This window comes from Ixodes scapularis, unplaced genomic scaffold (genome assembly GCF_016920785.2).
Source record: "Ixodes scapularis isolate PalLabHiFi unplaced genomic scaffold, ASM1692078v2 PGA_scaffold0__279_contigs__length_252992795, whole genome shotgun sequence".
NCBI lineage: Eukaryota > Metazoa > Arthropoda > Arachnida > Ixodida > Ixodidae > Ixodes > Ixodes scapularis.
In genome coordinates, this window is record NW_024609835.1 from 233,498,916 (window position 1) to 233,526,542 (window position 27,627).

At 46.5% G+C, this 27,627-nt stretch overlaps 1 protein-coding gene across 2 annotated transcripts in view; it reads right to left on the minus strand.

Moving 5' to 3' along the window:
- Nucleotides 1-27,627, minus strand: part of LOC115331978 (cytochrome P450 3A4-like) — a 54,930-nt gene that overhangs the window by 20,028 nt on the left and 7,275 nt on the right. For both annotated transcript variants that reach the window (XM_040213158.1, XM_040213157.1), the window contains exons 2-7: nt 12,107-12,203; nt 8,792-8,844; nt 8,309-8,405; nt 6,457-6,582; nt 4,423-4,672; nt 841-971 (exon numbers count right to left, since the gene is read on the minus strand). In XM_040213158.1, the coding sequence (XP_040069092.1) occupies nt 841-971; nt 4,423-4,672; nt 6,457-6,582; nt 8,309-8,405; nt 8,792-8,844; nt 12,107-12,203 (754 nt within the window). The remainder of the gene's footprint in view (nt 1-840; nt 972-4,422; nt 4,673-6,456; nt 6,583-8,308; nt 8,406-8,791; nt 8,845-12,106; nt 12,204-27,627) is intronic.

Below are 27,627 nucleotides of genomic sequence, written 5' to 3' on the forward strand. Positions count from 1 at the left end.
CTTAGGGGTTGGGTAGTATGCTGACATACCGATCATAGGTGACTTCTTTGCTACTAAAGTGTGGAGGTTGTATTGCCCATGTGTCTTCGCTTCATAAGCCCGTGAACATTTTAACGGGAAGCGTTCTTTTGTTTGATGTTCGGCATTTTGTCAAACCAAAAAGTGAAGCCTGAATAAAAGCGTGGCCGCGAGGCTCGGCACTGATTGGTTGATGGGTGGGAGAGGAGTGACGTCATCGGCACTAATTGGTTAACGGGAAGGTCATGTGACCAGGGATGGAGTGACAAGAAGGGGTAGGCGAGGAGGCGAGGTGGGAGAATAGGAGGGGGTAAGAATGTTCTAGAAGATAACCAGGTTTATCATTTCAAGTGTACACGTTAAATTATCCGATGAAGAGCGCCGTGAACAGGCTAGATGTGCTGCTAAATGATCATATGAACGTTTGTGATGCTAGAATCCTTCAAGCATGCAAGACAATTGACTAGCAATTTTCTCAATTTTTTAATTTTTTTTATTAAATTTTATGTTACTTCGGGGAAAACAAGTCACAATTCCGCTCACGTGATTTTCTCCACAGTTCAAATCTTGCAATCTTGGAGCGAGCCCACCTATACTGCTTTAATTGACTAGAATGTTTTTTTTTTCTTCTTTTTTAGGGGACCCCAAAATTGTAGAACGTTCTATTCTTAGTTTTCAACAAATATTTATGAATCCATAAAACAAAGCCTTAAAAGATCCAACAATTATTTGGCCCAAGATACACTAAACTGGAATCTCGCTTTTTCAATAAGATTGTGGAAACAAATTCCAAGAAGACAAGCAATTTGTGAGTTGACTTACGTCGGCGGGAAAATCGTTTTCCGTCATCAGTCGTCGGTAGATTTTCCGCAGTCGGGCCAAAGGATGCAATCCGAGGCACAAGACGAGCGAATGAAGCATTTTCCAGACAACAGAGAACTCGGGGAGACCCTCTAAAAGACGCCAAGAGAGGTCTGGAGTCATTGACAGCCGGAGAAGGGGAGGGTGCGACGAGGCATCGCATTATCGCCGAGCAGCCAATCAGACGACTGCATTAGCCCCAAGAACCCGTCACGACGCAAGAATCGTCATAAGTCGCGCTCTGCTTCACTTTAAGCTGCCAGTGGTGCGCATACCAACCTGTCCGATGGGTGCCCTGTAGGCACCCATCAAGAAGAGAATAAAACTTTTAATTTCCTTAAGTGTTTCATTTTTTCCGTTTTACTATTACCTTTGCTCGACACGCTCCCTGCTTCTTATCTCGAATTATGTTATTGGTAGAAAATCACGCACATGAACTTCTGGCCATGTAGCAAATCATCCTGATGCAAGTTTTCACAAATTGAGTTCCACCAACCAACACGGAAAACACAATACGCTACGCCCTCTTAGCGGCCTTTTTAGATGCTGTTTGTCTGGGGGACGCGACGAGCCAGAAATGCTATACCAACGAACAAAAAGTTGGGGCACAAACAAGCTGGTGAAAGCTTAACATTTTAGACAAAACCCCGAGACTGGGGGAAAAAAAGGACAACACAACACAAAGTCTCAATTGCATCTTGAAGTATTAACGAACGAAAAGTTAGGGCGCAAACAGGGTGGCGAAAGTTTAACATTTTAGACAAAACCCCGAGACTGGGGAAAAAAAGGACAACACAACACAAAGTCTCAATTGCATCTTGAAGTATTAACGAACAAAGTGTTAGGGCGCAAACAAGCTGGTGAAAGTTTTAACATTTTAGAGAAAACCCTGAGACTGGAGAAAAAAAGGACAGCACAACACAAAGTCTCAATTGCATCTTGAAGTATGAACGAACAAAACGTTAGGGCGCAAACAAGCTGGTGAAAGTTTAACATTTCAGACAAAACCCTGTGACTTAAGGAAAAAAGGACAACACAACACAAAATCTCAATTGCATCTTTTAGTATTAACGAACAAAAAGTTAGGGCGCAAACAAGCTGGTGAATGTTTAACATTTTAGACAAAACCCCGAAACTGGGGCGGGGGGGGGGGGGAGGAGGGGGGGGGGAGGGGGGGGAAGGGGAGGGGGAAGGGCAACACAACACAAAGTCTCAATTGCATCTTGAACTATTAACGAAAAAAAAAGTTAGGGTGCAAACAAGCTGGTGAAAGTTTAACATTTTAGACAAAACCCCGAGACTGTGGAAAAAAAGGACAACACAACACAACACAAAGTCTCAATTGCATCTTGAAGTAATAACGAACAAAAAGTTAGGGCGCAAACAAGCTGGTGAAATTTTGACATTTTAGACAAAACCCTGAGACTGGGGAAAAAAAGGACAACACAACACAAAGTCTCAATTGCATCTTGAAGTATTAACGAACAAAAAGTTAGGGCGCAAACAAGCTGGTGAAATTTTAACATTTTAGACAAAACCCTGAGGCTGGGGGAAAAAAGGACAAAACAACACAAAGTCTCAATTGCATCTTGAAGTATTAACGAAGAAAAAGTTAGGGGCTCAAACAAGCTGGTGGAAGTTTAACATTTTAGACAAAACCCTGATACTGGGGGGAAAAAGCACAACACAACACAAAGTCTCAATTGCATCTTAAAGTATTAGCGAACAAAAAGTTAGGGCGCAAATAAGCTGGTGAAAGTTTAACATTTTAGACAAAACCTCGAGACTGGGGGAAAAAAGGACAACACAACACAGTCTCAATTAAGACTTTGTGTTGTGTTGTCCTCTTTTCTCCCCAGTCTCGGGATTTTGTCTAAAATGCTGTACCAAGCCTGCACTCCCAGAAATCCCCGAGTGGTTTGCAAGTGCGGTCTCCGGGTGCCGCTTCTTGCTGCGATTACGTCTGCTAGTCAAGCATTGCTCAAGCGTGGTCACAGTTACCAGTCTGGTTGGTGCCCCTACAGAGTGTTATCCACGCGAGGCGGCCAGCTCTTAAAAAAGTGGTTGCTTGTTTAGCACAAATCGGTCGTTCTTTAGTCGATTCAGTCTAATTATATGTGAAGCGTGTTTAGATAAAGGGCGATTTTCCAAACGTCGCCTGATTCTATAATCGCAATAGAAGACCCGAAGATGCATCTAAGATCTATACTGTTTTAACGAAATTTTTATAGGCACGTTTATTTAATAATTATTTTTTGCTGTGAAACTCTTAATGTTTTATGCATCCTTTTTGCTATTTTTAATTGAAATTGGTCGTTTTTTTGTTTGTTTTTTTACAAATACACTGCTGAATATTCTGGCAGATGGTATTTCTTTCGCATTTTTTTTTGGGGGGGGGGGCGTCAATGTTTTGTTGTTGTTATTTCTGTTGTGCTAGTGCTGTATTGCTGTTCACGTTACTGTATGCGTAGGCTTTTTTTCCTCTCTCTCTCTCTTTCTTTTTTTTTTACTTTTCTTTGTATTGTGTTGCATGGCGCGCTAGCTGCTGGAACTTGCACACGACGCAGACCATTATCACCTTGTCAGGCGACTTTGCTGTGCCTTTTGCAGCTTTGGATCTTACAGTAAAAAAAATTGTTTCTTCTCTCAAAAAAAGAAGAAAAAAAAAACAATTGAATGATTGCGAAAAGCGAGCTGTATCGAGCATCAATGGCCACGTACTCATTGACAGCGCTTAAACTTTTATCGTACGCTGTGCAGGATCGATTGCCCTTCTCATTACTTGAGCCGAGAAGGAACAATGGGATCTGAACTACGGTGTGATGCCCGACGAAACACGGACTTCATCGCGCCGCCCTCCACGACCGGAAGTCGTCCACGTCGTGCGCCTCAAGCCGTACTACGATCGATAGGACTGTGAATGGCGTTTTGTAATACGCTCGATAGGATTGTGTAGTGCAAGTCCCCGTACTTTTCCATTATTTTTGTTTTGTTTGTTTTGCTGTTTTTGTTTGCCGGCACGTCGCATTAAGACGATGCGCATTTAAAAAGGGGAGTAATGCCAAGCGCGTCGCTGAGCGAGCGCGTACGTAGCCGTATGGTTATCGTGCTTGGCTGTCGTGGAGGATCTGGGTTTGATTCCAGGGAGCGGAATGTTCTTTTATTTATTTTTTCTACTTTGCGTTCTCGCAAATTCGAAAACCTTGTCGTCTGATCGAGTTACGAATGTTCTACGCGCCGAACGTTCCAGCCCGAATGCTCCAGAAACCCACGCGGCTACAAGAGGCGCTCCGCGTGGCAAGTCGGAGTGTCAGTCTCGCCCCAGTGCTCGATCCTGCTGCTTTACCGACATCAACGCCTACAACGCAAACCCTTTTTTATTTCGTTTTGGGCACAAGTTCGCCCCCATTAAACGTTTAGTCTCTCCAAACATCCGCCATCTCCTCATTTGTCACGTGTGGCAGTACTTCCGTTTGGGAAGTTTGAATTTAGAGACGATAACAAGAGCACAAAAATGCGCAGTCAGAGCGTTGTCGTGCGCACCTGTGAGCCCCGTGAACCACCTGGTGCTGAGCGTGTTTACGACTTCGAGGGAGCACGTGTAGAGTTGCTCCGCGGTGGGCTTCGCCGGATGTCCCTTTCCATTTCTGGCGTTTTCCAGAACGAAGCCACTGCTCACTTGGGCGGCGAATTTTCCGAAGTGTTTGCACACCTCGACCGATCCTGCCGGGTGGCGGCCGGGGTTCAGGTCTTTCACGAGTGCGTCCGCCGACATGACCATCCAGTTAAAAATCTGCGAGAGATTTAAACCGATCAGAAAGCATTAAATAAAAAAAAAATTAAACCGATCAGAAAGCATCAAAAAGGAGTGCATTACGCACTCCTTTTTGGTCTGACGAAATCAATCTTCGCATCTCGCGCTCACAATGCGAGTTTTGTAAGTTATACTGGTGCGGCATTCGTTCAAAATATGGTCGTGTTCTGCTCCAAAGAAGTACATTGGAAAATTTTGATTTAACTCGCTAGAACCTCTAGTTTGACTTTTTTTAATGTATTTATCAATTTGGTACTGATCACAATTTCTTTTTTTAAAATCTGACTCTGCTGCATTAATATTCCAGACCTAAAGGTGTTGACCGCATAAGACAGAATTTTCATATATTCATTCATATTCTTCAACAGCGTAGTACCTGACACAGTTCAAAATTGTGAACGCCGACAGAAAACAAACTACACTGGAGAAACAATTAAGTTATCACGTATTCTCTGGAAATGAAAGATAGAGTATCAAAAGATATCCGCGTCATGAGAAGTGGTGAAGTGAAACATTCGGAAACAAGTGCCACATTGGGAAAATATGTCTTTCATATTGCCGGACGTCAAGAAAATGGCTTGGTTTTAAGCTAAATCAATTAAGTCAATATGTTTGTATCCCCTTGAAACCGACGGACGGAATCCGACATGGTTTGAATTGGTGCAGAAACATTTAAAGGGCTTCGACAACCCCAAGATAATATTTTGTTGCCGTCTCAAACGCTTCGGAAACAAGCAGTAAAACAAAAAAAAAAAAAATACTCATCGCAAAAAAAAGGGCGTTCAAAAGAGGTTGTCTAAGTTTGTGTCCGCCTCCCTCAATTTAAACTCCTCCTCGCTTTTTTTTTTTTTGGTGGGGGGGGGGGGGGGGGGAGGGAGGGGGGGTGGTGTGGGCTTAATTGACGCATGTATTTTTGAAAAAGTTAAGAGGTGCCGAAAGTTGCATGTCTGTAATGGTTATTATTGTCACTCATAAAATACTTTGGCTTTCCGACGCCTGCAAAGGCACTACTATTCTGACTTCTAAATATGAAAATCCGAAACCGGGGGTGTTACTTACGTAACATCAACCGTTTCCTAGCTTTTTCTTTATACCTTCAACATGGCGGCACCCGGCTGCTGTGCTGAGGGTGTTGAGAGGGGTGCGCATGACGGGGAAGTCGAGGACGCATCGGAGAAGTTGTTCTAGGTGTCGGATAGCCTGTCGGATATGAACCTCTCAGGCAGCACCTTTGCGACATCGCCCCTCACCGTCGTTCCCTTCTTTACTTTTTAAAATTCGTTTTAGACCCACTAACCCTGCCAAAAGGAAGAGGCTCTGAAGAGTTACGCCTCGACTGCACGCGGAGAAAGGTCTCGTAAAATAGTTTCGCGGTTGGCCGCTTAGCACGTGCGCTTGTCCATAAACGACGAAGGGGAAAGGTTCAAAGTTAAACGACACTTCCTGTTTGAAGTCATCCAAAAAGCCAAGGAGCGCACCATTTATCTCATTACGTCATAAATTGTGGCGAGCGTTTCAAATCCTTTTTCAGTCATGTGCAATAATCAAAACGAAATATATCAATATTGGGGTTGTCAGTGGCAGTTTAAATAGGAGTATAATACGATACCTTACGCCCTGTCTCTCTCCCTCGTCGTGCGATTGAGAGAATTTAGGAGAAATTATTTAGATGACAATGAACGTGCACTTTACATGTTTTCCCCGACGCGATTCCCGACATTGTAATCAAGAACAGTAAAAAAAACTTCGCAACTTTTTTTTACCTTTTTCAGGTTGGTGGACTTGAACATGGTGGGAATTAGTCTGCGGATCCTTTTTACGTTATCACCGGATCCGGACTGGAGGTGCATTTTCGTGATGATATGCAGAATCGAAAACACCGACTCCATCTAGAGGAAAAAATGAAGGAGCACGCCAGGTATAAATATATTCGAAACGAACGAAATAAAAGAGTAAGTTCGTTGTGAGAATGAGGATAGAACTAAAGCGGTTCATTCCAGAAAATAAAATACTGATTTAGTTCTGAAAGCTTCCGCCGGAGTTTCAACCTTCTGCTACGCCAATGGCCTACCTCTGCGGCTCGAAAATGCCTGAACTTCCAACTTATATCTTAATATGTAGTTCTTGGAGACTCATAACATCTTGCCTAATATATTTAACAAAATTAATAGAACTTATCAGTATTCCGCTGTCCTAATCAAGGGCATTTAGTTTAGAATTACGTTAAAAACGACAACCAGATCGCAATGAATTTAACGCTAAACCCGCCATGTACTTCCTTTCCGCTGCGTAATAATCTGTGGAGGAGGCAAACTGTTTTTCCTTTTCTGTATGGATAGCGAGGTCTATCCACGCAAAGCATAACACGACTCCATTTTTTAAACAAATTTTGTTTTCTCGTTGCAGCATATACTGCGTGTACGTGAAGGTAAAAACAAATGCCGCGTCATCCGTTTTATAAGGCGAAAGTTTTATGCTGGCTGAACCTTTTGCATGGTGTCACTGAGTTCTATTGTATAGAGCTCGGCGATTGCTCATGGCGTGTTCAATCGCACTTGCGTTTATCGCCTGCCAAGTGCGCATCGCCTACAAACTTGGCAGACCAGATTCATGCGCATGCCAGTTCTGTGCGTTTGTTGTGAACAACTGACTCAAATGATATGTCACGTCCTCTCCGAGGCAAAGTGCGGTGCCCACAGCCCAGCACGTTCGGGTTCGTCTCCTCCCAAACAAAGCAAATCCCGTAAGCATGAAAGAACTTTAAAGATGGCCCCTGTCCTATCCTGTCCTTTCTTTCTTCGTGTTCTATGGTACTTCAATTCTAAAGTCCAGGCTGATATATTTACTACCCCTGTAGTGCGCAGGATGGCGCATTGAGAAACAGGTATGAAGCCACCGGAAGGAAGCGGCCTGTCGCCGAAGTGAGCGCTTGACAGGCTTTTCAACTCTTCCAAGCGCTGCTTTTGAAAAGCGTTCAGGGCGCAGTATTTATTCTTGTCGTCTGAAGAGAGCCTGCTGGCTTCGCAGTACCAGCCCGTGCAAACGCGAGAAGTCCCCTGGCATGCTATTGGATGTGAAAATATTGATATTCTAGTTAATGAAATGTGCAGATGTCCCACGTTCAAATTTCGTATTATCGATAATTAGTGCGAAACGGGATCATTAAAGCACACTCAAAGACACAATAAATCATTGGCCAAAACATCGATTGAATACACTATAAAGCCCAGCAGACGCCCGATTTCCGAGACGAGCATCGGACTGCCGGTGGTTTCACCTGCGCCAGGCTTGGAGAGCAGCTGTACGCCATCCGGCCCCCTATAGTGAAGATGAAAGCTCGGAGCACGTGGAGCGAAAGATCGCACTGCAGAACCCGGGGATACTGAGTTAAAATCCCTATGAGCATCCGTTTCGATCTGAATGGGAGTTGTACCGGCGTCCCGTCGTGGTCGTACTGCGGGGTGTACCCTAAACAATACAGACTAGAGGTGGCGCTGCATTGGCTCTCTTATCTATTTCGAAGACAGCAGCTAGACGCCTTCTGGGGCTCGCTAACTTCACGCTGTCTCAACACACTTATTCCTGGGTGGATGCTGAAGGACGGTATGTACTTACAGTTCGTTCCGAAATGTTGCCGGCGTCCTTCATTTGAATAGAGCGAATGAGATCGACATCTTTGACCAAGATGCAGGGACATGCTCCGCTGAAGAACCTGGAACAAAACCCCCAAAATTGAACCCAACGACGGAGGAATAAATGAAATACACGGCGAATAAAACGTCAAGAGCGGGGTCAAGGGGGTCAGCATGATGCGGCCATCACTGATTCTGACTATTCTTCTATCTATTCTGGTCGTGTTGTTCCGTCACTATATGCACCCGCATAAGGCCGTAATGCGCACTGCGCCGGAATTTACACGCGGCATCAATCTCTGGTATTTTTGAACTGGGGTCAGGGAAACGACCTCTCCCCTTCCAGTCTGGCACCTTGGACAACGAAGACTGGCGCAGGAGCGCGCGGAGTCCGCGGGAGCTCTTTCGTAAATACATTGGGACCTTACATGGAAGTGGAATGGCGAGGTTCAGAAAAATGTCTTACCCAACGACATCTCCATATTCCTTTGTCCAATCACTGAACGCAACGACGTCACCCTATAATTAAAAATTATAATAAATAAAGCAGAAGTGCTATCCAGTGCCCCCCCCCCCCCCCCCAAGAAAAGCAGTGAAGCAAATTGAAAACGCGAGTACGACAATAAACATTTACATGGTGTTCCCGGAAGAGTGTGCAGTTGCTCCCGCGAAAATTACGGATCGCACAGAAAAAAGAAAAAGAAAAAAAAGGTTGATGTCGTAGTGGTTTGTGTCAAAGGCCCCATTAAACAAAATGATTAGCTTTCAGTATAATTAGGCAAATAGTTAATTTTAACTAAATAAATTGTTAGTTGTTGATCATAACGGCATGGTTGCAATAAATATCTTGCTGGGCACCATCGAAGACTATTATATACACCCAAATATAAGGCAAGCGGAGAAGTTTAGGATATTTTGATAAAAATTCGCAATTTGGACGTGTTTCTGGGTTTCGGTATCTTATCGGAGCGCATCACCGCTCGGGATATCCCGCCCTAATTTTCTAAAACGCGCAACGTGATTGCGGCGCCACGCATCGCACGTAGAAGAGGCTAGATAAAAAAAGCCTCCGTACTGTTACACAAGGTTCGCATTTTTACGTCGGTGCTAGTCTGAAGACTCACGAACGTTGAGCGTTTTAGCCCCTTTGCCTAGTCATCTTTTTATTCGCGGAACGCGCAACAAAATTTTATTTTAAACGGAAAATTTGCATTCAAATCCCAGAAAACTATTTCTTCGACTACCAAATGTCACATATCTTGCTCTAAATCAGGACCTCTGGGCAAGGTCCCACCGACGTGCGGATGCCGACGTTAATGGAATGCTTGCAGGATTCGTTTCCTTTTTCTTTTTCTCACTCCTGTCACTGCCCATCAAACTAACGTCCAATTAAAAAAAAAAGAAAACAATCAAAATGGCCGAAGGATTCGTTGTCCTCGATGCCTGAGCACTAATCCCTTTCGAAAAGAAGGTTTTGCATCTCTTTGTCGGCTAAAGCACAGACCTTCGCACCAAAGCCACGTTGCTTTAGCGTGAACGCTCACAGGCGGCTGCTTTTATTTTCTTGGCTAAACGGAGCATTCTCTCTCTCGCAAACAGCAAAACAAACGAGCAAACTGCTCAAGGTAAATGGATTAACAGGGCTGGTTTTCCCATCTGCAAGAGAGCGCCGCTAAGCAAGCGCCGAAACCGAAACGCAAGTCTCACTCGGGATCGGACTTGATTGTCCGTAAGGGCTGCACTCGTCACACGAGTTATTAGGAAGTTTTCGCAGACCAGGCGTTTCCCCCTCCGCTAAGCCCTGAGCCGCTACTGCGCCTGCGCACCGATGGCCTGGACTTTAGAGCTCCGGATAGGCTAGCGTGTTGCGGAGTGCGTTGCGCGACGGCAAAAACGATATATGAAAACTCCCTATTAGTAGCCAAGGGGTTAGACACCAAGGCCGGGAGTGCCCGCGCGGGATTCGCTCCGATAAGAAAAAGCGTAACTTTGAAACGCGTTCAAGTCGAGAATTCTTTTCGGGTCGCCGTAATATGGTGAGCGTGCATGGCTTATCTCATTCTGATATGGGTGTACTTAGTAGGTTTTGATGATGCTCAACGAAATTATAATCGAAGCCATCCGTTTAAAATCAATATTGAGCAATTTAGTCACTCACACTTAATTAGCTATTCAATTATATCCTCGCGAATCATCAATAAACCTTTCCTTGTTTTTGTTCAGTCCATAGATCCTTCTTGTATATATATATATATAGAAATATCTATGGACTGAACAAAGAAAAATATATATATAATTGGCGCACTAACGATATACACGCTTAACCAAGCTTAACCCATAGCACAAGCTTCAATGAAAAAAGCCTCGATCTCCATGGAAGCTTAAGAGACCGAGGTTTTGTGAAGAGACTTAGCTCATGCGGGTCGAGGTTTCACTATACATCGTTTCAATTTAAGTCCAGACATTCGTGGTCCAGACGCTGCGGACACTACAAGCTGTTTGTCGACGTTTCAGCGCTCTCAAAAAACTGCCGGTCAAGCTTTCACACACAAAAGGAACACAACTATCGCACAGCGCTCACGCAGAGATCGTGTGAGAGTTGTGTTTCTTGTGTGTGTGAAAGCTTGAGTGACGTTTTTTTTTTTAGTCCGCTCGACTAACATGAACAACCAACTCGCCCAGTCGGAAGTTCTAACTACAAGCTGATGCGACAAATCAGACAACGTCAGAAGCGCACCGTCCAGTTGTTCGTCGTGTTTGTGTACATGTTCTGTCATCACTGAACCAATCAGAAACAGAAAAAAGTACAGTAAGTGGCGCATTTGGCGCTGCATGGTTGGTCCCATTAGCTCGCAGCGTCGTCTGCGTCTGGACTTGTGCTGAAACTAAGTATAAGACACTTAGCTTCATCGGTTCTGAAGAAGCTTATCGAAACGTCCCCCGCCACTATGAGGCCTCCAGGTCCGACTTTCTAGAAACAGTGTCTCAGCTGAGACTGTGGGAAAGAAAGCAATGCCAAAGCCAGCGCTCGAGCTGAGCGAGACTCAAGCCGCGTCTCAAGACAGTCGCGCGCCCCACCCTTTGCACTGTTTTCTTTCACTCAGTCTCAGGTGAGACGCTGTTCTAGCAAACCGGCCCAGGTGGCCCTTCTCAAGTTCTTTCGAGGAGTTTCGACTAGGTTCGTGGATTCATCTGAATTTAGTGCTTTCGTGCAAGTATTAGAGCAACTCTTCCAAGTATATAGAAAAAGCTATGGTCTCCTTAATGCATGAGTCCCACTAGAGCGACGAACAGAAACAAACGAGAGCGACAAGCGTCAAACCAGAGCCTTTCGCGTTTTGACAGGTTTTGTAGAATAAAGCAGGCTATGCTCAAACACGAACATCATGCACGCGAGGGTATCTTTGGCAGGCTTGTGATCCCTCGTGCTTACTTCGCGAGCAACGAACGACTAAACGGCTGCCAAAGGTACCATCGCCAGCATAAAAAATGTGTTCGAAACATGTCCATGTCGGTTGTTTCTGTTTGTCGCTCTAGCGGGACTCTGGCATAAGGTTGTCGAGACCGAATTTGTGTCTTTGGGGAAGACAATAAAGAGATGATGCATGAAAATGAGACAAAGGCATCACAATATTTTCCGAATATGAGAGAGTCACTGATTCAGTCTGCATAGCAGCCTCTTGCTGCAGGTAGTATAGCATATGCGACGTCACAGTATTAAAGAAACAAGAGTGACATTCATCTGGCATCTGTACTTATGCAGGGAATATGTTATCAGTACCTTTTGCATTATCTCCAAAGAGTTTCCGAATAAGAGGTTCGGTTCGGGTCCAGGAATGTTGCTGTTCTTGAAGATGGAGAACCTGTTCTTTCGCCATCTGTCCGAAATAGAGAGAGGAGTAGGCACGCACATTTATTTCGCACTGACTGAGCGTTAAGGGGAATGAGCCATCGCAGTCAACAGATCGCAGCCAACGATTCTCAGGTCCCCAGCGATTCGGCGAAAAAGCCTAACGTCATGGCGACCTGACAATATGTCTCAAGCTCAGCAAGTTTATTTTTGAACCATCATTAATTGCAGACGCTATCCACTAGCCACCAAAAGGACGGCGCCTACATTGAATCGGGGAATTAAATGGCTTCGCTCCATCACTTAGTGAATTGTTGTAGTCAGTCCTTGTGAAAAGAAAAAAAAAAAGGCCCGTTCAGCGAGTACATGCTATTGTTCACAACGTTGCGAAAATTTAGGTCTGACTCCGAATGATCGGGACACACGCCTGTAAGGAGCGTGGCAATTCAAGGAGCCCGCGGAATACGAGGCAAGGACCTCTGGGCAGGTCCAAGTCCTATTGGGACCGTGGTCAAATGTACACTGTAAACATGTTTATAGTATAAGAGGAAATATCCGCAAGCTTTTGGTCAAAATAAGAAAACGGTTATCTTAGATGAAAATACAGGCATGCTTATTGGTTAAAAAACAGGGTTAATTTTATTCGTCAAGAACATAAGCTTTTGGTAGGCACTCTAAAGGTACTTAAAAACACCAAGTTTTAATGACAATGCGAGTAAAGCAAAGGTGCCAGCGAGCTGGATAAGAATGACTATAATACTCCGTGGAGAAGGGGAACAAGGAAGACAAAGGACAAACAGAATTCTCCAAACAGAGCTAGGTGACTGGTGCGCGACCGAAATAATCCGCCTGGTCCTGATATTGCCACGCTCGTCGGCGAGCGACCGCGCGCGTGGCCGAGTGGTTACAGTGCTTGACTGTCGCGCAGAAAGTCTGGGTTCGAGTCCAGTTAGTGGAATGCTCTTTTATTTGTTCTTTCATTGCGTTCTCGTGAGTTCGAGAACATTCACGTCAGATCGAGTTCCGAATGTTCCAGTCGCCGAACAATCTAGGCCGATTGTTCCAGAACCCAACGCGCGTACATAAGGGACTCCGCGTGCTGATCTGCAGTCAGTTTTCGCCCAGCGTTCGACTCTGCCGCTACGCCGACTCCGACGCCCGCGACGCTCCGTTATTATCTTTTGTACCCTTTTATTTTTGGCACAAGTTCGCCACATTAAACGTTTATTTCTTTCTGTTTATTATTGTTTATTGGTCACTACCCGTGACATTTTGGTGGAGGTGCGGACACCGATCCGTCGCCGTGGTCTCAGTGAGAAACTCCTAAAGCGCTACTTCGGACCCTACAAAGTACTTCGTCGACTCGGGGATCTGAACTACGAGGTGATGCCCGACGGAATACGGACTTCATCACGCCGCGCTCCACGACCGGAAGTCGTCCACGTCGTGCGCCTCAAGCCGTACTACGCGCGATAAGACTTCGAACTGTGATCTTGTGCACCGCTTGATACGATTGTGTCTCGCGAGCCTCCGTATGTTCCCATTTTTTGTTTGTTTCGTTCTGTTTTGTTGCCTTTTACGTGGCATCGAGACGATGCCTTTTTAAAGGGGGGAGTAATGCCACGCTCGTCGGCGAGCGACCGCGCGCGTGGCCGTGTGGTTACAGTGCTTGACTGTCGCGCAGAAAGTCTGGGTTCGAGTCCAGTTAGTGGAATGCTCTTTTATTTGTTCTTTCATTGCGTTCTCGTGAGTTCGAGAACATTCACGTCAGATCGAGTTCCGAATGTTCCAGTCGCCGAACAATCTAGGCCGATTGTTCCAGAACCCAACGCGCGTACATAAGGGACTCCGCGTGCTGATCTGCAGTCAGTTTTCGCCCAGCGTTCGACTCTGCCGCTACGCCGACTCCGACGCCCGCGACGCTCCGTTATTATCTCGAACTCACGAGAACGCAATGAAAGAACAAATAAAAGAGCATTCCACTAACTGGACTCGAACCCAGACTTTCTGCGCGACAGTCAAGCACTGTAACCACTCGGCCACGCGCGCGGTCGCTCGCCGACGAGCGTGGCAATATTACACAAAGATTTATTATAACTAAGAAACGTCTTTTTTTTTAATAAACTGTACGAAACGTCTCATTTTCTGTGAACAAAGAGAGCTTCTGTTATTCAGACATCCCAACCATTTTTGGTAATTAAACAGGATAAACAAAGTCAGGTTACTATCAGTGTTGCGGAATGGGCACCCCATTCCATTCCAATTCCATTCCGGAGAATTAGAGTTTTCGATAATTCAATTCCTTTCAACTCCTAGGAATGGGGACACTGGGCCCATTCCCACCCCTGGAATGGCTGAATCGTTCCACTCCATTCCTCTACTTACTAAACGTAAAAATTGGTTCTTGACAGCTACATTGTGTTGCCGGCATAAGCACTATAAAGCTGACATTATCAAACGCATAGACAATTGCAACAAAATACAAAATGCTTAAAAAAAGCACTGATTTTATTACGCGGAGCGCAGGTGGCCCAAAGTGTTCGTTTACATAACACAGCAAACATCGAGAAAGCCGATTGATATATCGATGCTTGTTCAAAACATCGGTCTTCCGACGACGTGGCTCGCAACAATCACCAAAACGTAAATCCACTAATATTTCGGGGCAAACTTTTTTTTTGCATTTGTCTTCTAGGACGTAAGTACGCGGCCAGCGTGTTTGTTTGATAAGACCATAAAAATATCCAGTTCGTGCGTGGCACAGAAATAAGCTATATTAATTTCTGTATTCTTTAAATACCTGCACAGCAATACGGCTAGTACGCTGCTGGAAGCGACTTCAGGCACAGTGGCAGCAACGCATCCTCTGACAAAGTGCAACCTCTACGGCGCAGCACGAGAGACCATGTCACGAAACAGTCTTTCTGCAGGTCTAGTCAGTTCGGTTACGCCACAAGAGCTGTGACGACAATCTACTTCACTTTACGATGAACCGCGACAGACAGCACGAGAGCCATCGAAACCAATCCAGTGCCTTCCGAGTGTCGCGTGACCCGGGGGCGCAGCGACGCGCCGGGCGTGTAGTCCGCCTCAACGTGCTGGATTGCCTGGGGTGACTCGTAGCGTCCGCAGAGGTCCATCGCAAGGTGAAACAAAGTGGGCAATCTAAAACGAAGGAAATGAGCGGGAACCCGCTAGCTTGACTGTAACCCTAACCCACTTGAATGTAAAACATGTAACACAGAAAACAAGCATCGGAACTAAGACAAAGTAACAGGCGGACTTACACGTAAAAATGCAGAATAATAAAACAAGTGTCGGAGCAAAAAAAAAAAAAAAAACAACAAAAAACGCAAGAGGAGAAGAGAGAAGTGAATCTTGCTTTGTTTTATTGCCGAGGCAAACCCACTGTTCTCGCTTCAAATGAGTGCGCGCGAATGAACGTGGAGGGCAGCAGGTTTGGCCGCCTGCTAAACAACGCTCCTCAAAATGTAACGCCAGTAAAGCCCGTCGCCTGCACGAAAAGCGCCACCGCCACCTTCCCCCCCCCCCCTCCCCTTCCCTCCCCCCTCTGCTCTTTGCTTCGACACTTTTTTGGTACTGCATTTTTGGCGTACAACTCTGTTAGAGCTCCACGCGGGTACGCTGTTTCCCGCCCGCTCATTTTATTTCTGAGCAACTGGCTCACTGACTGGCTCAAATTCGCTGATCATAAACACTAAAAGAAATATAAAAAATAGAAGAACCGAGCCCATTCCATTACCATTCCATTCCGGGCAAAAGGCATCTAACGCTGCCGCCATTCCATTCCCATTCCATTCCAGGGTCGCGAAAATTCGGAATGACTCCGGAATCATTCCAACTCCGGAGTGGCAACTCCGCAACACTGGTTACTATGACAATGCAGAACTTTCCTAATATCTTCATAACTAGTTGATACATCAGATACCAAAGTCATAGATAAATTTAATTTGTTTGTGTTTCTTCACAAAACATAGTGTAGTACCATTCGGTTCAAATGAAATGCAAACAGCGGAGTGTGTGCACGTCCGAACATGCTTAGTCATTTGGAGGCCTCTGGAAACTGTTAAAACTGCGAATTGAAAGTAGGGAACTGCGAGGTTGTGCCTCCTACTCCGATGTCTTTCAGCAGCGAACAGCACGCTGCGCCGTTTGGTGCCGGTGGTGTGCTGGAAGTTCGACCACAGCTACTTTCGTTGGCTCGGCACGAACCACGCGAGGATGCTTGCCTCTCCCGGCAGGAGCTGAGCAGGAGCAGGCTGCTCTTGCGCGCGCGTCCGTGGGGCATGCCCGCAGCGTTACGGTTCCTTCTAACTTGCGTAGTTTTCTTGTTTATCCTTATTTTTTATAACTCATTTTTTAAGATGTAATGCTTCGCGGGAGCCATGCACTCTCAATCCTTCACGAGGACATCTGCACGGTTTTGATAACTGACATCGACCAAGCCCCACAGACCTTCCGTTCGAGAAAGAACTATTTCACACTTCTAACACACGGGGTGATTATTTAATGGGTGCACTGAACGAGATCCTGGCTGCTTGCAAAATATGGCTCGGGAGTAGGAACTTTTAGCAAACTGCTACCGTGTTTCGCGTACCGCACTGCTGCAGCCTTTGAAATATGCTTTTAAGCGCGTGCCCGGATGATACTGTGACCGCGGCGCGCGCGCTTAAAAGTATGCTTCAAAGGCTCCCGTAGTGCGGTACGCGAAACACGGTAACAGTTTGTTAAAAGTCCCCAATGATAAACTTATTGCATTTGGTTAAAATGCTTGGTGAATGCAGGAGCTGGTGTACCTGTATGTTGGTTATTGCCGGCGCTGGAAGTTCTGGCGAGTACTAAGATAAAACCGCGCACATTGCTAAGATAAAACATCGCGTCATATAAATAGTCTGACGAAAACTAAGATAAAACAATGATTTACCAACTAGCTCAAGTTAGCACTTTACATCTGACGAGTAGTTTGCTACGTCTGAATAGTAGACGCGAACTCCTGGAGTGCAAGCGTAGCCCAGTGCAGCATGACTGCGCTGGAAGGTTTTGCTTTCTTTACACTTATGGCAATACAGAAATAGTAGTGTTGCGCCAATAGTGAAATGTTTGCTTTAATTGAGTTCGAATCGAATGTTGCGGAATATTTGCCAAAATTAAAATTTCAGATTGAATATCGAATACGAATTCTTTTACTTTTAATCTACATTAAAAAAAAAAAAAAAAAACGCCTCGGCAAAACAAATAAAAAATGCAAACGCGCTTCTTCCACCGCAAGCACGTTGAATGAAGAGTCCGAATAGAAACGGCCTGAATGACCTCTTTTCAGCGAAAAACTTAAGGCGCAGCTGAAGAATCTTCTATTCACGCGTGGATGTTCACACCCCGTCGACAGCTGCTGGAAGGCTTGAGAGATACGGTTGAGCTGCTTGAATGGGAGCGATGTCCTCCGCCACCTAGCCGCGGCCCCTGGCTTGACAGCCGGGGTAGCGAGTGGTTAACGAACGAGTCGACGAGGCGGGATCAATTATTTTCTACATATTATGGATGCATCAACTGGTTTGTAGCCCCAGCCACTTGGTAGTGACGCAAAGTAGTTGAAGTCAAAATGGCGACATGCGCGGTTTGGGGGTTTTCGTTGGGCATGTCGAAGGAGCTCGAGCGCGACTGATTGTTCGAGGAATACAACAAAGTAAATTTGTCAAAATAATTAGTCCGTTAAGACATCTCAGTGGAGGCTTTATTGATGTTCATCCGATGCCTGCGGGGACTTGGTCACTATATGGAGGGCGTTTTTCAAAAATAGGCGGAATCTGTCCACCAGCATTCGAGGTGTCGAATTATTTGAACTAGAATACTAGAAATTCGAAGTCTGAATCAAGTTGGTATTCGGGCAACAAGTATTTGACTCGATTTCAAAACTCTAGTACTCATAAACCACGAAAAAAAAAAGCCTGCAGAGTTGCGGGTGTGGGGTGAAATCAATAGCTCTCAAAGCGCTGCAGTCCCCTTCCTAAACCAGGACGACTGACGACGTCCGAATGTTGAGCAAATTCGGGGTCACGACAGAAACAATCACACCGTATAAATGTGTTAGCCATCGCTGCGTTCCAAGTTAAAGTGAGGTACCTTTTGTTCGGGTCACAACAGAAAGGGAAATGTGAGACTGGAGGGCAAAGTCTGCCGTGCGTCCCCCCCCCCCCTTCCCCCCCCCCCCCCCCCCCCCCCACACTTCCCGCCAACGCTTAGATGATCAGGACATCAACCAGGCGCCGTTTCTATTTGCGCAACATCTTCGGTAGAAATATCAAAAATAAAGGGAAAGTGTGGAAACACTGTATCTGGTACGGCGAAAAATGAAAGCGATTGTGACGTCTTTTGGCTGTTCTGTGTCAAGGAACGTTTTGAAGGGTATGCTGAATATAGTGGAGGCCGAATGCACGTGTCGTTGCTCGCGACCTGTAACACTTACCTCTCTCTTTATCTCTCTTCTTTTTGTTTACGGCTTGAATGGCGCCTGCGATGCACGTGCGTGGAAGATACCTTCGGTGCCCTCTCTGCTGAAAACAACCTACTCAGAGGCTTTTCTTTTTTTCCGATGGCAACAAACGTTTTTGGAGCGGAGTAAGTGCCATTGAGTGAGGAGGGTGAGGTGGGAGCTGACCATCACGAACCACACTCTAAAAAAAGGGGGTGTAGACATTACACCCCTTGTCACACACACGACACCCCAAAACTTCAGTTCGACGTACCGCGCGCTCATGTCGAACTGAGTGCCCCAACCTTTGCGAGAGGGTTGATGGTGGTGCGATATGACACAATAAACAGCTAAAGTACGTATCAAAGTCTACAGAAAAGAAAACGCACAGGTTTTGCAGTTGAGCCTAAGAAACCCCGATAGCTTTTTTTTTTTTTTTGCAGTCAGTCACACTTGCATTAAGTATTTTAATGAATTGTACGACTCGGCTATCAAACCGCTCGTGAAATTTGGTAGCGTCGGTACTACGTCAGTGCGCTGTACATCCAACTGAAGTTTGGGGGTGTCGTATATGTGACAAGGGGTGTAAGGTCCACACCCCTTTTTTTTAGAGTGCACCGTGATGGGCGAGATTCACGAGAAGCAGTAACACGCGCAACTGACAGCCCTCGCAGTTTTTATAAATAAATGTTTTATGGTCAAGAATGACCCCGCCGGTCCAAAAACGTAGTGCATCTCAATGAGACTAGAGTTACCTCGAGTTACCGCGGAATCGGTGGCGGTTTTGATGAATTGGGTTTAGCAGACCCCAAGCTGACGGCCTTACTACGCGAAATTCGCTCACTTCCAGACAGCCGACGTAAAGATGAAACTTTTTCGGCATTCGTCAACTGCTGGCACTCACTTATAACAGTCTTATTGAGAGCGAATTCCTTTGTTTACTCTACCACAAAATGTGGGTGCTCTTGCACGTTTGATTTTTTAATGGGCGTTCGAACGTTTGAAAAACACTGATTTGATCTCCAAATGCCCGATATAAGGATCGCAGCACCTCATAAAATACTTGCCTTCGAGCGTCGTGCAGAAGCTTCACTTTTGCTTTTGCGTGTTTGCGTGTACTTTTGTGTGTATTTTTCCTTTTATGTGTACTTTTGCGCGTTTCTCCCCTAGACTTGCGTGTGTTGCCTTGTGTCAAGCAATGGCCACCGGTGGTGCAACGGACTCCCGATGCGCGATTCTGCCTACTACAATAGAGATCAGTGCTCCGCACTGACACCAGTCATGACGTCGTTTTTTGACCTTGAACGGGTGATGCAACAATTTCTGTACTTTGCGCAAATACCGCTCAGAACGAATCCCTGTAGCTAATGACCTATGGAACACACGATCGTTTTTCGCCATACGCGATGGAAGTCGCAGAAAAAAAAATTGAAGGAAAACGAGCAGAGTTCACTCTTTGAACTCGTAGCCAGAACAAGCAACCGCGTGATCTGGAGCCGAAACAAAAATTGGCGTGTGTGTATGTTTATACAGGCTAGAACTTAGTGTGTCTCAACGGGCGACTTGTCTCCCAGTTGTAGATGAGCAATTTGGACAGTACAGTAAAGCCGCTAACCTGGGGTCTTTAACGTGCAGCACGCAGTAGTGATACACGACCGCACGCCGGTACAATGCTCATCCAGATCGAAACGGGCAGGGGTGTGGATTGAACCCAGGATCCTAGGGTTCTGCAGCGCGAGCTTTCGCTCCCCGTGCTCCGAGCTGGTGTGCGCTAGACCACTCGGCCACCGGTTCCTCCCATCTGGAGCCGAATATATGCCGCCAGTGTTAATCATAGCGACAGGCTGCGGTTTGCAAAGCACAGGACACGCGCTGAGTTCTAGACATCGGTATGGTTCGGCTATTGTCGTCATTGCAGCGACTGGACACGTGCAATGGCACGGGCCTACTCGAATGCTTGTCGATCTCTTGATTATCACGAGCCCAAATCGAGTGCTCACACAATGGTCGGGTCCAACCTATGAGCTGCGTTCAAATATCCAATATTATTATTGGCGGATACTGCGCTCCTACAGTTAGGTCATCAAGTTTTGCTAAGGAGAGATTAAAAGAAAGCGCGCGCTTTTGCCCTTAAAATTACACACAAAAAAAGTTTCTTGGTGAATGGCAACGTTACTAAACCACTCAGTTGGGGAACTGCCATAGAGACCGCTCTAAAAAAGTGTCAACGATCCGTAGTCCAGAACCGGGCTAATGGCGATTGCAACGCCGCTATTTCTCCCGCAGTGGCCACTCGAAAAACTGCACGTGACTTCTATTTTGGCTTTCATCGGCAATTTTGCCGCCAAAACAGACATGATGGAAGAAGGTTCAGGAAGTGCCACCCTTCTTTCTCCAGCGAACGCGCCGCGAATTACTAAAAAAGATAGGATGCGCCTAGGTGGGAACACGCTACCTGAAATCACCGCTGAGCATAGGTCGGCATTTTAGGCAGTCCTCACTCAAACTCACGATCACCATTTTTTCCTCAATCAGAACTCACGCCCACTCACGATCACGATTTATTCAAAATAGGGTCATCACCCGGACTCACCCTCACGGTTCAACGCAAAACCAAAACTAACTCGCCGTCATCATCACGGTCGTCACGCTCACAGATCATCACGGTCATCACGCTCACAGGTCATCACGAATCATCAGGCTCACAGGTCATCACACTCACAGATCCTCATGGTCCTCACACTCACAGGTCATCACACTCACAGATGCTCACGGTCCTCATACTCACAGGTCATCACGATCCTCACGGCTCTCACACTCACAGCTCCTCACGGTCCTCCCACTCACAGGTCATCATGCTCATCACAATCACAGGTCCTCACAGTCCTCACACTCACAGCTCCTCACGGTCCTCACACTCGCAGGTCCTCGCGGTCCTCACACTCGCAGGTCCTCGCGGTCCTCACACTCACACAGGTCCTCACGGTCCTCACAGTCCTCACACAGGTCTTCACGCTCATCACACTCACAGGTCCTCACACTCACAGGTCATCACACTTGCCGGTTGCTTTCTTTGTGCTTTTCTTTTGTTTCTCTCAAGCCGTTGGTTTGTCTTCGCGTGAGTCGTGCGGCGGGGAAATTACCCCAAAACAGTGAACTTCTGAGCCACCAATCCAATTTGAAGGAAATGTACTATGTTAATATTTATGCTCCAGCACATTTCTACCAAATTTCGTAAACCTGGATGAATTGCAAAAGAAACTAAATGCAAGCTGACGAAAGTGGGTGTGTTTAACTTTCGCCTACTGTCAAGGGCGGCGGAAAAACACAAACGCGCCTTCCGACAGGTTACACAGACAACGTCGCAGTGATTAGAGCATCGCCTCGCTGTGCATTCCTCGCTCATTTATACACAGATAAGCAATTACTACATATATTACCCCCGTTTCTTTTTTTGTGCCACCCACACGTACTTCTACAGAAGTTTATGCAGAATGTATACATAGTAAACATATGCATCGACCTTTTTTTTTTCTGGGGGGGGGGGGGGGGGGGCGGGGGAGAGCGGTAATATTATACCTTGTCTCACCCTATGATGGACTAAAGGCCAAAGCCACGGGCCGCCAGGTCCAATCACGTTCCACGCTATACTGTGACACGCTTAACACTGATTAGGGCTGGACGAATAATGCTCAAAACCAAAAGCGCCCATTATTGCTGTAGCTTTGACGCTGCAAGAGAGCCTAGATTTCGTGGCTTTCTTTGCGATGCAAAATTGTTGAGTCATTCTGTGCTCTTCGATTCGAATCACTGTCCACCCGTCCCCTCATCAGTGATCCGACACGCGGGCACTAACACGTGCATCGAAGCGAAAGACCGCGCAATTTCTAAGTGGCTCGTGATTGGATCTGGCGGTCCGTAGTTTTTGCCTTTAGTCCATCGTTCCTATAGCTTTTTTGTATAGGTAGGGTGGTTTCACATGACGACGGTTTGAAATCTCACCATAATCCTTTTTGACATGTATGTCAGTCGTATGCTATTCTATGAACAGAGGCCGCGGTGGCCGAGTTTTCTTCTCACTCGAGTTGCTTCTGCTTTTGTTGATCGACCGTGCTTGCCGGAATAGGCTACAATTTAGGGAATCACTGGCCGACATTGTTTTTCAGTCATCTCGGCGTTTATAAAATACTGTCAGCATTTATTATCTTGATACATGCAGCCGTCCTTGAATTGATTTCGTTTGGATTGGTTTGACTTTGGCATGACTTTGCTTGGTTTGGTTCGGGGGTTTGGGGCCGTCCCTATGTGGCTCTTTGTCGCGCTCTCAATGATGTAGGGCGCGCCACTTTCCATGTGGCAAGCCGCGTCATTCTTGACACGCAGTTTTATAATGGGCCATCAGTTCGTCGAACAAGGTTTCATAGACAGACTGTTTCAGCGACACTGCAATGTTTCATCGGAAGATCGTTTCTTCGACATTCGTTTCATCGATATGTCATCCGAAGATCGTTTCTTCGACATTCGATGCTCGACAGAGCTTACTACTCAGCCACCATATTACTAATTTTCGTCGACACTTTTTTTTGTTTTGTTTTACTCGTACGTCTAGACGACATTTCTCTTTCTCTCTCTTTCATCGACGCGGCGTTGGCTCCTTGACATCATGCGTTCTTCGCGTGTTCGCAGCGCACTACGGTGTCCGCTTCGGACAGGGCGCAGGTGGCGGAAGCGCAAATGCTCCTCACTCTTTGTACGCACGCAGTGCAGTGTGCTGTGCGTGGTGTTGGCTGTGCGCTTACGTCGCTTACGTTGCTGGAGTGGTGCGTGCGGTGCGACGGCCTTTTGCACACGTATGGCCGTTATGGCGCGTACTCGGCCTGTTTAGCAGATATTTGTTTACGTAAGGAGCGTGCCCTATATGGAAGCTGAGGCTCGGCGCTCGGCAGCCAGACGGCTGGACGTAATTGCTGCTTTCTGTCTTGCTTCTGGCCGCGTGCACACTCAAAGCTCGCGAGATGCTGAATCATTCTAAACTTTTTCTAAAAGGAGTGTTTCTCGACGCAGTGGTGGCTTAGTATACCGCTAATTGTTTGTAGAATCATGTGAGGCTTATTTTGTGCCCAGTAATGCACGCGAAATACGAAAACTGACCGTTTTGCATCCTCGTCTTGCAAGTGTTCCGAAATAGGTAGTGACGTAGAGATTAATCTGTCGGTTTCGGTAGTCTTTAATAGAGCACTATATAGCTCCTACGAAGCAGAGTAGCGCAATCCTTTGATCCGCGTGTTTCGCCGAAAACATGGCCCACGGAGCAGCGCGGCGCGAGTCACGTGGTACTCGGGGTTCCAGGAGGCAGCCCGCCCTATGAAGAAGACATGGAGATCGACACCACACGGCTGATTAAAAAATAAACGCCAACTTCACACTTTTCGAAACTAGTCTGTCGTGAAGTTGGTAAAGCACTAAACATTTTATCAAAGTTTTCATAATATCGGATACCTGTGAAAATTTTGAGAAGGCAATTTTCAAGGCAATGGCGTTTGAAGCAGACGATTTTTGTACGCAGCGGAGATGGACTTTCTGGGTTGGCTGTAGCGGGTCACGTGGACGGTGCGACGTCACCGCGTCGTCTGCTGCATAATGCCGCTCAGGCAATTCTTTTTCAATGATGTCCTTACATGGCACGAAACTTAGCGCAAATTATTCTAAACTGCTCTTTTATCATGTCAAAAACTATTGACGTTCCGCACATCTCCACAATATTGAGGAAACAATGATTTTTTCACGTTCCCCTTGCATTTCTGACCGGAGTTGGAGACCCCGGGCGTTCGCCGCTAGTCGCCGAGAGATGGCGTTCTAGATTGCGCTACTCTGACCCGAAGGAGCTCTATAGTGCTCTAGTCTTTAGACGTCTAATGAACGAGGTATTTGTATTGTTGTAGAGTAGGGGCATGAGGAGTTTCAGCGAATATAGGGGGCGCTCCGATCGATCCAACATGGCGGAAAACGGGGATAGATTTGCGACGCCCGTAGACCGGTAGCGTATAAATAAAACAAAGCGTGTCGTTCTCTGTTTGCTTACGTGTGCGAGACGATCATCGCTTCAACCAAGACCTACCGTGATGCTACAAATGAAGTGTTCAAGCCAGGCGAAGGCAAGAAATCTTGCCATAGTCAAGATATGTGTGCAAGTGTTCGACGTGAGCTCTCACGCTGGTGCAGCTGTCATCAAGTTGAACCGAATGTACGCGGGTCCAAAGAAAGGTGCATATCAACAATGTTGGCGCGTTGAAACTATGACGCGTACTTTATCTAAAACTAAATTTATCGGTCTGTGGCTACAAACATTTTCGTTGATGTTGCTTAGATTAAGTAACCATTCAGGCCTCGCATTAAACGGTGTTGCGAACTCTTCGGTTCTAGTTACTTGTGCTAAAAAGCAGTTGGATGGAAAGTATGATAGCTACAGCATACAAGGGACGATTGAGGTCTTTATCCTGCGTTTTATGTACGAAAACATAAGTATCCTTGGTGTTATATTGTGATCAGCTGGTCGCCGATCGTCCTGTTTTTATGCATAATGTAAACAAGCCCCCGGAAGCGCCAATCTCATTTCGATGTGCTTGTGCACCCCTACAAACGTCCTTATGGGTTTTGTGGAAAGCTTTATCGTAATAGAAATAGTCTCATCGGCCGTTCGAGTTGTATGTACCACGGTGATATCTGCTGTGTGTGATGTGCAAAATAAACAAGTCTGTATTAAATGCCAGAAGAAGAAAAAAGGTAAAGCTTTTTTAAGTTTTTTTTTTCTTTTTGTAAAACAGGGCAAAGCTTCTAGAACAAGAGCAACCTAAGCTGATATTTGAGTGTGCTCAAGAATGGATGGCAATAGGTGCTTATGCTAAGTGGTAGATGTACACAGCTGATTTTTTTTTTGGCCTCTTCATTGTAAATTGCAAGATATGTATCAGCAGAAGGAACGTGTTTTTTTGAAAATGTATTTTATTAGGGCGAAAATTGGTTTTCATATACAACCGAAGAGTTCGCAACACCATTTAATGCGAGGCCTGAATGGTTACATCATCTAAGCAACGTCAACGAAAATGTTTGTAGCCGCAGACCGGCAAATATAGGTTTAGATAAAATATGCGTCATAGTTTCAGCCTCAAACGCCAAACAATATTGATATGTACCTTTCTTGGTGACAACTGCACCAACGTGAGAGAGCCCACGTCGCCGAAAACTTGCACACATATCATGACTATGGTATGGCAAGATTTCTTGCTTGGAGTGAAGATCATCTCGCTACGACTAGCTACGACTACCCACTGCAGCGATGCAGGCGTCGAAAGGGTGCAACGCAGTCAGTCGCCGTCACCCGACTCTGCTCGTTTGACAATCACGGCTTTCCGCCCAGGTGCTTTGTTTGTACTTGGCACCAAGTGTTATTTTCGGTGCTTGTGTCTGTGCTCAGTGGCTGGATATGGACCTCAAGAGCAGTTCTTCAGGCTCAATAGCATTCGCCGAAGAACTTGTGAAGAAAATGCCACCCAGGAAAAAAAACACGAAGAAACAACGCACCAGCTTGGCGGACTATGCACTGGGCGCGGAAACCAGGCCCTGCGGATTATAGACCAAATGCAAACTACCTAAAAAAAAAACATTTTTCGGCTCAAATTGGCTTCTGCGGACTATACGCCTGGACACTGCTTGTTATTATGCATTGTATATTCACTACTGTTTGTTGCGGCTTGAGACGGCCTTCGTGTAACGATGGAGAGAGGTCAACTGTGAACCTTGATATAAACATATTTAAGCACATCTAGACGCGTTGTTCCCTGAAGCCAGATGGTCAGGGAAAAGGTCTGCCATTACCTAATTTGCCAACAGCACACCAATGGTCACAATCAAAACTCACCGAGTCAATGGGCAGTTTTCCACCGCTATATTTATCGCCGTGTAATCACCCATTTGGACCATTAAAAAAGTGAAAGCCGTTTACAACTCCCTGTAACAACGAATTACAGCGCAGCTCTTGAGGAGGAGGAGGGAAGGGTACTGGGGGGTGAAGTGACCTGGGGGGGTCACGTGACCTTGGGGAGTCACGTGACCATGCCGATGATGTCATCAGTGACGTCACTGATGACGTCATCAGTGACGATGACGATGCGGACTCCGATGACGTCATCAGCGATGATGACGATGACGATGCGGATGTCGGTGATGTCATCAGTGACGTCACTGATGACGTCATTTGTGATGATGACGATGACGATGCGGATGCCCCCCGAAGTCACGTGACACCCCCAGGTCACGTGACCCCGGCCGAGTTCACGTGACCTCCCCGATGACGTCATCGTCACTGATGACGTCACCGGCATTCGCATCGTCATCGTCCTCATCACTGATGACGTCATGTGACGTCACTGATGACCTCACCGGCATCCGCATCGTCATCGTCATCATCACTGATGACGTCATCAGTGATGTCACTGATGACGTCATCTGTGATGACGACGATGACGATGCGGATGCCCCCCGAAGTCACGTGACACCCCCAGGTCACGTGACCCCCGCCGAGGTCACGTGACCTCCCCGATGACGTCATCATCACTGATGACGTCACCGGCATCCGCATCGTCATCGTCATCATCACTGATGACGTCATCAGTGACGTCACTGATGACCTCACCGGCATCCGCATCGTCATCGTCATCATCACTGATGACGTCATCGATGACGTCATCGGGGAGGTCACGTGACCTCGGCGGGGGTCACGTGACCTTGGGGGTGGTCACGTGACCTGGGGGTGTCACGTGACTTCGGGGGGGTCACGTGACCTCGGGGGGTCACGTGACTTCAGGGGGTCACGTGACTGTGTGTCACGTGACCTTGGGGTGACCTTGGAGGTCACGTGACCTTGGGGGCCACGTGACCTTGGGATGACCTTGGTTACGCCGAC